Source organism: Argiope bruennichi, chromosome X1 (assembly GCF_947563725.1).
Source record: "Argiope bruennichi chromosome X1, qqArgBrue1.1, whole genome shotgun sequence".
NCBI classification, from domain to species: domain Eukaryota; kingdom Metazoa; phylum Arthropoda; class Arachnida; order Araneae; family Araneidae; genus Argiope; species Argiope bruennichi.
This window is the reverse complement of record NC_079162.1, coordinates 115783515-115797585: the sequence shown is the minus strand read 5'-3', so window position 1 is coordinate 115797585 and position 14071 is coordinate 115783515. Positions and strand designations below refer to the sequence as shown.

The following is a 14071-nucleotide window of genomic DNA, read 5'->3' as shown; positions in this document are numbered from 1 at the left end:
TCAAACCCATTTAAAATCATTTTAAATAATAAAACACAGATCTAAAATAAAAGAATTTAAAATGATTGTAATGTTCTGACCCCTTTTCCCGCCTTCCAAGAGGGGATGCTGCTATCTCTGGTCGGTTGGAAAGAGATCAGAAAAGAGAATGAGGGGTTGAGGTGAGCTCCATTGAGAACAATATAGCTGGTTCTCGCTTGCTGGATGCAACCGGGTGAAATGACCAAAAGATATTAAATTGTGAAAGGAATGCTGGTTTGCGAAGCCTTCAGAATTATATCACCATAGTTCCGTTGTGTGTGTGTGTTGCTGTATCGTCTCGTCTGTGTTTTCAATAAATGTCTTGTCAAAACCAGAGAATTTTTTAGAATCTCATTTTCATAAACACGAGGCCACGAATGCTGCAGTGGCGCAGCGGGCAGGATATGATCGATGTGAATAAGGATTGTCAAGGAAATCGGATTACCTGGGAGTGTTCATTGAAGGTAGGCAACTTTCTTTTGCATGTATTGTTAGAGCATTGTGAAATTAAGTTTATTTGAGTGAAAAAACAAATTAGAGCTAGGCAGCATGCTTCATCACGCGAGGAAAGACGAACTTAAAATTATCACCGAAGAAATCAGCTAGGCGGTAATCCCGGAAATAAAAGTAATTCAATTAAAGAATACTGTTTTAGGTAGCGAAGCCTATAAAGATGAACCAAGATTTGTCGAAGATTTTGTGAATTCGGTAAAACAAAGAGAAGAATTGAAAAAACGAAATTTGAGCAAGCAAAACTAGATTTAGAATCTTAGTTAGAATGAGAAAGAATAAGTTTTTTTAAAAAAAGTGAAAGTCGAAAAGGAATTAAAAATAGAACGCATTAACTTAGAGAAAACGATTCAAGAAGTATTTCTCAGAATGTGAATAGTTACTGCGTGGGATACTTTATTCATAGTGTTCGTACTCCAACGATTCCGATTCCGAGAAAAGCAGAAGGCTGGAATCCATTTTTCTCTTCATTAAAAAGAGTTTTTAAAATGAAAAATGTTCCAAATGAATTTAAAGGAGAAATTCTGCTTACTTTATTGGAAGGAAAAGTGATTATTATTCTTGTCTATATTAAAGATGATGATATGGAAATTATCAAATAAATAAATAAAAGACACCGTAATACGAGAATTTGAACCAACCACTTTAGTTTGTTTGCAAAATTTCCAAAAAGCTAAACGTTTACCAAATGAAACTCACGTTCAGTTCGCCCCACGGTTAGCGACGGGTTGGGAGCATTATTGTAAGTTACGTGATAATAATGATTGTGAAACTTTAAAAGAATTAATTCTTAGTGATAAATTGTATCAATCACTTGATCAAGAAACTTGATTTGAAATATTTGCATTGTTATTATATTGATGTTTAATATCTTTAAAAAAAAAGAATACAGTACACTCCCGAGTATCCGGCTTCCGTACTATCCGGCCTAGTTTTCTTTTATCGCATTTAAATGAGGAAGGCTAGGTGTTGCATTGCAAAGGCTTGATTCTTATTTTAGGGTCACCTTTTCATATCTGTGTAATCATTTATTATTGAAAAATAAAGTCGGTTTGAGTCAATTTTTTTAAGAATTAGGCCTACGATTTATGTTAATGTTTTGTTTATGTTTCCTTACATTGAAGTTAGGCATTACAGAATTTATGTTAATAGTTTATATCCCTTAACTTACTTTTTCTCTAATAAATTCTCGAAACGTGAAATGCAGTATATAAACATATATAAACTGCCAGTGCAGAGGCTTCTATTTTAACTCGACACTTTACTAGCAACTGCTTCTGCGATTCACAGGGACGTGGCTGCGTTCACATTCTTCGTGGTTTGAGATGAATGGAGGCTTACTCCTCAATAAGAAGTGAAAAAATATATATTGTAATAGCGAGCTTTGGAATAAAAACTTTGTCATTTGGTATTGGTGGGCAAAGAAATAAAATTATAAATTTCTATCCGGCTTTTTTGTTATCCGGCCTGCCTTTCAGCCATATTAGGCCAGATACTCGGGAGTATACTGTATTTTGTTTAAAACCAAAATAACTGCAGTGATGCAGTAGAAACTGTTCAATGATGAAGACCAAAATGTTGGAATATATAGACCTGCAATGATGCAGAATAACTGTTCAATATCAACATTTAAATTTTAACAGTTTTTTTAAAACACAAATCAGCAATGATACAGTAATGAACATTCTCTATTCACAATGAATGAATTCGCATATTATTTAACTATTATGCACAACTACATTGATGCAGCAACAACTGTGCAAAGATGCTTCATATATTCAACTTCTGGATTATATGGATTAAATATAATTGTAGTAATATAGAGAATGACATGAAGTTGAATAAACGATACATAACTGAAAATGTACAAATTCTAACTATGTGTAATGATGCACGATTCTAGCAAAGGAAATTTTGCTAACCATATCTTTCAAACCAAAGCACTTCACTTCCTTCATGGTATGCATATTCAAGACGTCTCTGGCAACATGACAAATCTCTTTTCGTACCATAATTTGTTGCAATAATAATACCATTCGTACGATAATAATAGTTGCAACATCTTTGTGAAACTGGTGCCTAAAATCGTGTTGCATCCCAGTCCATGAATGAAGGGTATTTACTATAAATATTCCTTGATTTAAATATTCTAGATAAAAAAATCATGTATGTATTTTAGTTTTTTATATTAAAAGAGTTCTAAAAGAATTTTTTAAATAAACTCAACCAATTTTGTATTTGGGGATCTAAAGTGGTCGTTCACCAAAAGTGGCGGCAAAAATTTTCAAATGTGTGTGTGTGAGATTTTTTTACTCCAATTTACCGTAAAAATAATGGAGAATAATTAATTTCCTATTTAAATAATGTTAATTAAGTATTTAATATCAAATTTATATATAATAAAGAATTAGTTGCAATAATTAATTACATTAATGATGTCGGAGGAAAAAGAAATGAACAATCAAATAACGAAGAATAATAGAAAAGGGAGAATAAAACCTCAAATGAAATATATTGCACTGATATATTGGAAACACATCTTTACTTTATTATTTATATTTTATAACTAAAAAAAATAATGGCTGAAAGAAGTGAAAGTGATTTTTAACTTACTAAACTTGCCTATTGAACAAAATATTATGCTTGATGGATTTGAATTTATTTGATTTGTTCACCAGAGTATAAATAACAGTTATAAATGTTGTTTTTGGTGAAATGAATAAATACTTATTTAAAATAAAGCTATTATTTCTCATTGAAAATGATTAGTACCAATTTTTTAAAATTAAAAAGTATTTTTAGGAGAAAATTTCTAAAGTAAATATTTTTTAAACTTAAAGTTTGTGTTTTCATTTCTCCAAACTAAATCACTTATAGTTCTTTTAAAAGTAAGAGTTATAGTGAACACATGAAGTTTTCAAAAGCTGTAAAATTCATGCAAAACTCTTTAATATTCCAGTTGTTTAAAAAGGTTTTTCCATATGTTCGATTATTTGTATATACAGGTGGTTATCAAAATAATGGAAACACCTTAGATTTATAAAGAATCCTTTATTAGTATGGTGTAGGATCGCCTTTGGCATGTAATGCAGCTTGGATTCGCCTAGGAATCGATTCATACAAGTGTTGAATAATGTTTAGAGGAATATTGCACCATTCTTCCTGAAGATATTGTGAAAGTTCTGGGCGAGATACCGGTGGAGGATATCGATTCCGTTTTGAACGCTCTAAAATAGACCTTAACGGTTCAATTATATTGAGGTCGAGTGACTGTGCGGGCCAAGGTAGATGTTTAACTTCATCCTCGTGTTCATCAAGCCATGATTGGACAACTCTCGCTGCATAGATAGGTGCATTATTATCCTAGAAAACTCCTTCTCTTGCAAAAATAAAGTTTGCATTGTAGGATAGACCTGATCAACTAAAATTTCTCTTTACTTCTCCTCAGTGATCCTTCCTTTCAAGGTTACGTTTGTCCAGAAGAAAACCACGACATTTCTGCTCATATCATGACAGATCCACCTTCATACTTGACAGTTGGAAGGATACAATCACTACCATGCGCTTGTGCAGGTGTCCTCCAAACTTGCACCTGTCCTGTTGTCGAAAAAAAAAAGTGAAACACAATTCGTCAGACCATATTACTTTCATCAACTTGTCAATCGACCAGATTTTGTGAGTATGACACCACTGTAGACGACGTTTACTATTAACATCTGTGACAAATGGCTTGCGAATTGCTGCTCTGCCATAAATGTTCTGTTTATGAAGGTGCCTTCTAACTGTAATCACTGACACTGCAGAATTCAGACAGGTATTGAGCTCTGCGGTCATTTGTTCGCTTTTTAGACATTGCAATCCTCTTCAATACCCGTCGGTCTCTTTCACTGAGCTTCTCTTTACGCTCACTGTTTTGCTTTTCCGAGCTTGTCATACCGCACTGTGTGTATGCTGTCATACCTCTACCTCTAGAAACGCCTAAAAGTTGGGATGTTTGGGTCACACTTGCTCCAGCTAGACGGGTTCCTACAATTAGGCCTCTTTGACAATCTGAGAGGTCCAACATTTTACGCTTTTGAAAAAAAAAATCCAAGAATTACAGAACTTCAATAAAGCTAGCACATACTACCAGAATATATACATTGCTATTTATGAAAAAAAAAAAAAAAAACTAATGGCTATTATATTTTAATGCTTACGAAGACCATTCAAAAATGTCACGTTTATTCGCAGATGTTTCCGTTATTTTATACCACCTGTATATTCCAAATATTTAGCCTTGTTACCATGTTATTATCTTTAGCAATAATAAACTCTTCCTCTTCAATTTGATATTTCTCTGAAGTTAGGTAAGCCCATATTGTTAAAGAGTGGTAACTGAAGATGTTAACGGTTTTTACTAGATTGGCTTTAATCATTAAATAGGCAAAGAACTGTTTTATAATAAATTATAATTTTTTGAAAATTTATTGCTGCAAAAAGAAATGATTGGGTTCAAATACAATGTTTCTTCTTTTCTTCAGTAACATTTGGATCAAAGAAACAAATCAAGACACTCATACATTCTTTTCATATCCTAATACCCCAATCTTGTATTGTACTGATACTTTCATTTTTCTAACAAAATTCATCGGCAAAAGATCAAGGCAACTGTGGTCACTCACTTTAAGTCCTTATGTCAGTTGTATACTCTCCCACACCTCGTATCCTTCATCAAAAATCTTACACTGGAAATGAGAGAAATTTCATTTCTCTGATCTGCTATTGGGAATGCCACATTAAGTTCGAGGAAGCAATATTTTTTATTGTGTCCTTTTGTAAAGATAGTTTCTTAATTATTATGAATGAATGAGGAGTTTTCATTTCTAATGATTTTCAAAAACTTTAGTACTCAGTAATAATGAATAATTTCAGTAGATACGGCTAATGTATTTCCAAATAATCTCTTATATTAATTTAGCTATTTCAGACATTTGTTGTTTTTGAAATGCAAAATCTATTATGTTCAATTTCTATTCATTTACCACAGTTCAAAACATATTAAAGTGTTATATGAAACCACACATCTGTGTTTGTGTATGTGTGTGTTTGTGTTTTAAAAGTCATAGTTAAGCCTTCAAGATATAAAGATATAAAAAAGTGGTATTTGAAATTTAAAAGATAATTCTCATAAGTTAAACTATATTACAAAATCATCTTGTGCGATCAGAAAATGTTTATATATTTATACTATTGTAAAATAAAATGTTTATATGCGCTAAAAAATTATTTACATTTCAGCTGCTACACGAATCGGTCCCAAACGATAAAATTCAATTTTTTTTTTTTTTTTTTTTTTTTGAAGAGGAATATCTAGGTTTTCAGGAAAACCGGTTTTTAAATTAAGAAAACCGGTTTTCAAATGTGACAAATTTACTTTAAAAAACCGGTTTTGAAAAACCGTCAAATCCTAGTGTCAATGGGAAAAATATTATCGAAAAATCAAAGAATAGATTTCCTAACAATATCTAAAATATACTAAAACTTTCTCTGTCTGCTTTGTATCATTTGTCAGGTCACCAATCAACATTTAGGTTTAAAAAAAAGCGAACGATATATATCAACTGCAAGGTATAAAAAATTAATAGGGAAAAAAATTATCAACTTTGAACATGCTACAAAATTAAATGTTTGGAAAATCGCTTCGATGCCGTTTTTGATGAAACAAATTGTATTGGAATATCAAGCAAAATACCAAAACTTTTGATGAAACAAATTGTATTGCTTGATATTATTAGCCATGTTTTGAAAATTCTATGACTTTCCTTATTGAATACCTGTTCATTCCATGTTATTAATAAATTTTAACTCACATTAATTTTTTAAAAAGATGTGTTCTCTTTTCTGTTTTCATTTAAAAATCACTTGTCATTTCCATTTAATGATATTTTTAATGATTTAGAAAATTTTAATTTTCTGTAATAAAGACTAATTAAAGACTGCAATATATAATTTTTTTTTTTTCTTTAGCTGGAGTTCAAGCTGTTACAGTGGTAAGTGTCCAACAATGTGGTCCTTATCCAATGCAAGTCACTTGTCCTCATTGTTCAGCTCATGTTATGTCTGAAACTACTGCTTTACCAGGACTGTTGACTTGGCTGTTAGCTGGTGGTCTTCTGCTTTTAGGGTAAATTTCTCTATTAAATTATTGTAATTCAGAACTTCATTTCCTCATTATGTTTCAGGTTTTGTTATTAAAGATTTTATGTATTGTAATTGCTAAAAATGAATGGACATGAATAGTGAAAAAATTATTTAATTTTCCTTCAAGCCTGCTTTTTAAGATTTTTTTTTCTTTGAAATAGTAATTTTTTGAGGTGACTGTCAAGTGATTTTCAAATTATAATTCTCTTATATTCTAGTGTAATAATTCTTTTATATTCCAAGATTTTTATAAAAGCCTTCTAGTCACAAAAGTAGATTTATACCCAGAATAATAAATATTGGTTAGGGGCTCAACAAATCTGGGGGGTGGGGTGGGGGTCCAAGGCATCGAGTTTCTTTGGAAGTGGTGTTTTCAAGGTAATTTAATTTTGGTCGTTCATTTAATTTAGAATGGTCTCACACTTGTATTTATTCAAATAAAATCAAGTGACATTTAAATTTTGTAAAATTCTTCTAGAAATATTCCTACATCATTACTTACTGCAAGTTTTGTTTTACATTGCTTTATAATTTTAAAAAGATATGTAGCTTTATATTTTAAACAATGGCGAATTCGAAACTAAATAGTATTGATATTTTGTTGGAAAAAATTTCTTTCAAAGTATTTTTACTATTTTGATTAAAATTGCTTCTGATTTTGAATTCTTTGCCAGTTAAATACTAAAACGTTTGAGATTCACTTGAAATCAAACGTTTTTGGTTTTTTATTTATTTATTTATTTCAGTTTGCTATTTAAAACTGCTTATACTGAGATTAAATTTAAAAAAAAATCTGGTTTTGAAAGTTGAGAAAAAGAATAGGGGGGGGGGAGCTCCCAGAGTTAACTGCCCAAGGGTCGTAGAGGGCTTAATCTGGGCCTGAGTAGAGTGTAGAAAATATTACAGATTATTGTAATGCCATGATAATTTTCCATCTTTAAAGAATTGTATACATTTAAAGTTGAAGGAAAAGTTTCCGAATTTTTGTGTAAAGTATTTGTTTTTAAAAGTATTAAATTTTAATGATCGTATACAGACGGGAGCTGTTTGAGGAAATTATATTCACGGCGAACCCAATGCAAACCATTCAACGAAGCAAACACAACACAACACAACACAACACAACCATCCGCACTAATGGAGAATGTGGCAGAAGGGAAATTTCCAAAATTTGTATTTGGTTCGGAGATTTGAATTATCAGATTTGTTGGAAATTGTTAGGAAGTGGTATAATCATCTGCATTTAGAAAAAAATTATTAGGCACTTAATAGCAGGCTTTGTAATACATTGTGTAGTGAAATACTATAAATTACATTAAATAACTGAATAATAGATTCCGACCAGTGTTCACATAATTAAGAACAAAATATGTCATTAATTATCCTCTTAATTAGAAAAAAAAATAAGATTTCTTTTAGAAAGAAGAATGTTTATTAGATTTGTTAGTTATTTACTGGGATTATATATATATATATAATCACAAAAGATTTTGGAATCGAAGGATCGTAAATTTGAAATATGATATTTTTGAATATTTGTAGTGCTTGTTGTCACTATTAGACTCAATGGATTTAACCAGAAGGTTTAAGAATTGAAATCTGAATATTATTAATCACTTGTATGCATTTGAATTTCCGAGCCATTAAATAAAGGATTGTTTATGGGTCCAAGTAAAATCTATGGTATTGTAAAAAATTGCTAATTTTTTAATTGAAACGTAGAAGGACTTAACAGGGAACTGAAGTTGAAATTGAGTTGGCATTTCTCTCTTTTATTTAAAGGTGGAAATTTTAATCGATTTTTCACTCGCTGCTTTTAATGTGCTAGAATATTGAAAATTTGTACTCTTGAGTGTTCTCAGTGACACTATGCACTATTTTAATATTTTCCATTTAATTATCAGTTTATTGCTTAATTAAAATAAGCTTTGATTCCATACAAGTGGCAAAACTTAGAAATGAATTTCAGAGAAAATTGTTTTGAAAGTTCCAAAATATTTATAATAAGAAATCATAAATTAAAGACAATGTAGTGGAAATTAATTAAAAAAACTTTTTAATGCATTATTAAAATTGTATTTATTAGGTTAACATGAGAACTTCTTATTGATTAATAAATGATCAATCGTGTTTGTAAATCTTCTCATTTATGAATTGTGTAAAAGTGGTTATGGAAAATCATATTTATGAAAGTTTGTTTAGTTTGTATATTTTATTTTAAGGCATATGATTTATTTTATATTTTCTTGAATGTATAAATGTACAGAAATAAAGATAAACAATCATGCTATGTAGCATGTATTTGATAAAGACTGATTGTGGTGTTGATTCGTTTTTTTTGTTGTCAAAATCATCTTCATTTTCTGCTTATAAGCATTATTTCAATTTCTTTCAACTAATTATATGACTTGTATTTTAGTTGCTGGGCTGGTTGCTGTTTAATTCCATGTTGTGCTCCTGAATGTCAAGATATTGAGCATCGTTGTCCAAACTGTAAACAGCATTTAGGTACATTTCGAAGAATCAACATATGAATGGGATGAAAGTTTTGGAGAAGTGTGTGCGTGTGAATTTTCAAAACTTGTTGCAAAAATTTTGATCATAACTGCAAGCAATACTGAGTGTGTTACATGAAAAGAATATTTTTTACCTATATTTTATTCTAGTGTTGTGGGAACATTTATACATCTTGTATATAAATAATTTCTCTTGTCTTTAGATTTAAATGTGATATTCCATATTATTCATCAATTAATGTACTTTTTTATAGTTTACATAAGGTAATATTACTCTTCGATGCTATCTCTACAAATAAAATAAAATATCAAATGATTTCATTACTCCATATAGCTATATAGCTACGTAGCAAAATTTTCTTTTCCATTGTTTTCTCCTTTTCCCTTTGTATCTTTTGAAGGAGTTCGGTGAATTCAGAAGTAGCTTTTCATCCGTTTGAAAGAAATGGGATGAGTCAGAGCTTGCTTTTAATAGTATTTGTTTGGAGCCTCTGATAATTTTAAATGGTTTGTGGTAAACAAGTCGGGAGCATAGTTTTAATTGTAGAAATAGCTATCACAGTATCAAATAAAATTTCTTATTTCCCTAAAATTAAAATTTCCTCAATGAACTAATGCAAACATATCGTTTAAGTAGTTGTGTATGTGTTCTCAGTGTATGTGTGTGTGTGTGAAAGGAAAATATCCTGCTGTTGAAATCCATTTCATAATTCCTTTTCTGATATGAAGGGATTCTGCTTAAAATTGTTGAAAATGCCATTAATTGTTGATAGCCAAGTTTTCATACATTTTAATGCTTCTTTCTGAATTAGTTTTGCAGGTTTAAAAGTTTTAGAATTACAATATGATATTTAAGCAAAATTTTATGAAGCATAAATTACCAAAAATAAATTTCTTTATAATGTTATTATATTTAGAATATTCAGATTGGTTGTGAGAATTTTAACTTTGCAGATAATTTGTTAAATTTTATTGTGTCATATAATTTTTTTTTCCATTATCAGTTTCTGAAATTGGCCAATTTAATGTTAGAAATTTTGAACTCTCACATTGTAGCAGTCTAGGATTTCATTCTTTGTTACATTGAAATTAATCTGTTTTATAATTAGTCAATTTAACAGCTACTTTTATTGAAGTGTATACAGATCTTTAAGTAGCAAAGTCCTTCACCCCACTCTGTTCTTCATACCTGGGAATGACCTCTAATAATAAACAACCATATTCCATGATTTTATTCATCATTCGTTGTATATTTCATTTTGTATCCTTCTGTGATATTTTTAATTATACTATTGTTATTTATTGTTTTTAAGTTTTCTGTATTATATTGTTTCTATAATTGAATTTTTTACCACATTATTGTGACCAGTATTATTTAGAAAGATTTTTTAAATAACGATTTATACCCAATTTTGTTAGTGACATGATCAGTTTTATTATGTCATTATTCTTGATCATGCAGATGCCTGAAAACTCAGTTTTTTAGATGTATTAAATGATTGACGTGAAAATATCGATTTCATTTTGTGTCTGTGTTAAATTATCCACTTTAGTGGATAGTTTTTCTATTTCTATATTAGTATTAAACAGTACTGGTTTAGACTGACCTTACTATTTTTTGAATGTAGAAACTAAATAAACCTTTGCCATTGTTATTAATACCTTGCCAAAATGTGTTTAACTGTCAAAATTGTTTAAAAAGTATTTATTAGTGACACTCAGAATCGCACTCGGATTTTTAACTAAATGCTTTTGATTTATGTGAGGGCAAAGGTGGTATGATACCTGGCATTATCGAAATTTGAAGCATTAAAGGGTGATTAAAGATTAGTTTCGAACTGTGAAGTTTCGATTTCTTTTGAAACATTTTCTACAGAATATTCTTGTAAATATGTTTTGTGCCATTTCTCAGTATTTTAATGGATATTAATGATATTTATATGATGATGTTCGAATATTTTATTCTTCTCATGGCTTAAGGAGTATTTTTTAATGAAGTTAAAATTATGCAGTTTTTCTAGGTTTACTGAAAAGTTTAGATATGCCAGAAGTTAGATATTATGTTAATTCCTGCAAATAAATTCTGATGTTTAATTACAATTTTTAAAATTTATTTATATTTCACTGACTCAAATTTTACACCTGACTCTCTTTACTGTATAGAATTTTGGAATATTCAAACTTTGAAAAAAAAAAAAACAAACAAAAATCCCTACTTAAATTTTAGGGCTTACACCAGACAGTGATCAATTTCTTCTTATTGTAAAATGCAATGTTGTAACTGTTTTAATCAATTAAGTGGATATGAGTTTTTTTAATTTATAATTTTATAATGGCAAGAGATGAAAGAAATGCCATTTTCGATATTAATGATTATTTTTATAGTTTTACGATAGAAATTTATAAGAATCAAAGTTTGTGAAGTCTGAAACATTTGAAAGTATTTTTTGTATTTAGTTTCTGGAAAAAAGTTTTTGTATGTGAGGGGAATATATTTTAATTTTTGGATGGATTTATATCTATATTTTAAATAATGCATATTCTTGTAAATAAGTCTGTGATAAATAGGCGGTTGTCTAATGTGAATTGATATGTGTTCTTATTTATTGAGTTTCACATATAATTTATGTTTGTTTCTCATAACAGTTTCTTTTTTTTTTAATGTTGTGCGTAGTCTTATTTAATATTTGCCCTGTGATCATTCTGTCCATTATTTTTGATCAATTATTATTTCTTGGTACTAATTTTTACTATTTTTCATGTGCCATTATTTTCTATTCCTCCTGTGTTTTTTATTATCAATTTAATTCATTAAAAGAAATGCTCTCAATAAAAATTATTCCATATCATAAATATGATGCTGGAAGAAGGTTTTACCTTTGTTACTAGCTTTTCAAAATTCAACAATTTTTGATCATTTAAGGGGTCTTTATTCCCAAAAATTTATCAGAATGGCAATATTTTTTCATTGGTTCATATGACAACATGAATTATTCTAATATGCCTGTAAAATCCTGGAGCTGTATTTTTATTTTCTATTAAGTTGAATAATTTTTGATGAATGACAGGAGAAGAAACAATGTTGCTACAGACACTTTTCCAAATATTCTTCCAGAAAGCATGCTGATGTATATTGAATTTCATGGCAGTTATTAAAATATTTTAAGGTATTTATTTAAGCAAATTTATAAATACAAATCTTCAATTTTGACATTTTATATAGGATTTTTTCCTCTTCATAAAGTTTAATTTAGTTTTTTCTTTTTTTAATTTTACACCTGTACCGTGTGAGGATTTTAAAATAATGAAAATAAAATTGTTAATATCTTTGTATATATTTTGAATTTATGTTTGCAGCAGAATTGCGCATGGAATAAGTTTTATGGAGTGTATCCATTTTTTAATAATAGTTTGAATTAAGATTTATGAAATATTCATATTTTGTTTATTTTCCTTTTAAGCATTAATTTTCTTTTATTCTTTTATAGTTTCAGATTCTTTCAATTTTTTATGGTAAGCAGTTTAAAATAAATTAATCATCATTCTATAAAAATTACAGATTATTCTATGAGTTTACCATGCTATTAGAGGAATGAAAATTTTAGATTATTTCTCCATATTGTATTTTCGTTCATGTGCTATTTTTTGAAACCTTAAGTCATTTTTTTACAAATGAAATAGGGATGTAAATTTTTAAAAGAATGTTTTAAAATACATGTTTCATGGAACTGTGTTTGAAATTAGCCCTAAGATCTGTAGCAATTTTTAAAAAGATTTCAAAGTCAAATTTAATGCAATTTTGAGAATTTTTTGTGTGTCTGAAAGTAAAAAAAGCAATAAAATATTAAATTACTACCACAGAAGAAAAGCCACTCCTAGTTTTATGGAATATATTATAAGGTACATGAAAAAAAGGATTCTAAAAAAATATGCATATTCTCAGTTCTGATGCAGAAACCATCTGCGCTATTGCGCATGCATCAGGAGGCATTTATTGCACCAAAATAGGGATAAAATTAAACATGAAGTAGGGTATATTTACATTTAGCAATAAAATGAAATATTAATTGTGAAATTGGGAGGCGTAAAAACTGCGGATGACTCTCAAAATCGCCGAAAGAGGCCAAGTTTACTATAAAATACTTTAGAACAATTTTAATTTACAGTAAGGGACCGAAATATAGAATTGGTATATTTCTGTACTTAAAAACTTTTAATTCACTTTTTTATAAATAACCATTTTTATGCTAAAACACCTTTTATAAAAAAAATCTATCATTGAATTTTTTTGAACTTTATTTAATAATATTATATGAAATATTTTTAGTGCTTAGGAATTATTATGATAAAAGAGAATTAGGATCTCTAAGAAAAGAGAAAATCTCTTATAATGAATTTTTAATTTTCTAGTTGAATAGTTATGGAATATTAGTTTACATGAAATACGATTAAAATCTAATTCGAATTACAAATAAAAAAATTTGTCTGTATCATATTCTGTCACCTTAAAAATTATTATCGGTAGAAAATTAAATATGTACACATTTTTTTTTTTTTTTTTTTGCATTACATACATTTGTTGATCAATTATTTTTTTAAATATAGGCCATTAGGTTATTTCATGAAAACAATATATATTCATTTCCTTGCGATTTGCTCATTTGCTGTATTTATCATCATGCTGTATTTAGTAAAATGTTGATTCAGAAATTCAAGTGGGAGTTATTCAAAGAGAAGTTTTATAACAAGAGAGTAGTAAAAGTAATTGAAATTTTATATTTCATATTTATTGATTTTACACTGTATATAACAACAGCAATTGCTAATCATGTACTTGTTTA

At 28.8% G+C, this 14071-nt stretch overlaps 1 protein-coding gene across 1 annotated transcript in view; it reads left to right on the top strand.

The window, feature by feature from the left end:
* Positions 1 to 13548, top strand: part of LOC129959488 (lipopolysaccharide-induced tumor necrosis factor-alpha factor homolog) — a 33292-nt gene extending 19744 nt beyond the window's left edge. Inside the window, exons 5-6 of the mRNA XM_056072339.1 lie at positions 6541 to 6697; positions 9134 to 13548. Of these exons, the coding sequence (XP_055928314.1) occupies positions 6541 to 6697; positions 9134 to 9248 (272 nt within the window). The 3' untranslated portion in view covers positions 9249 to 13548. The remainder of the gene's footprint in view (positions 1 to 6540; positions 6698 to 9133) is intronic.
* The last annotated feature ends 523 nt before the right edge of the window (positions 13549 to 14071 follow it).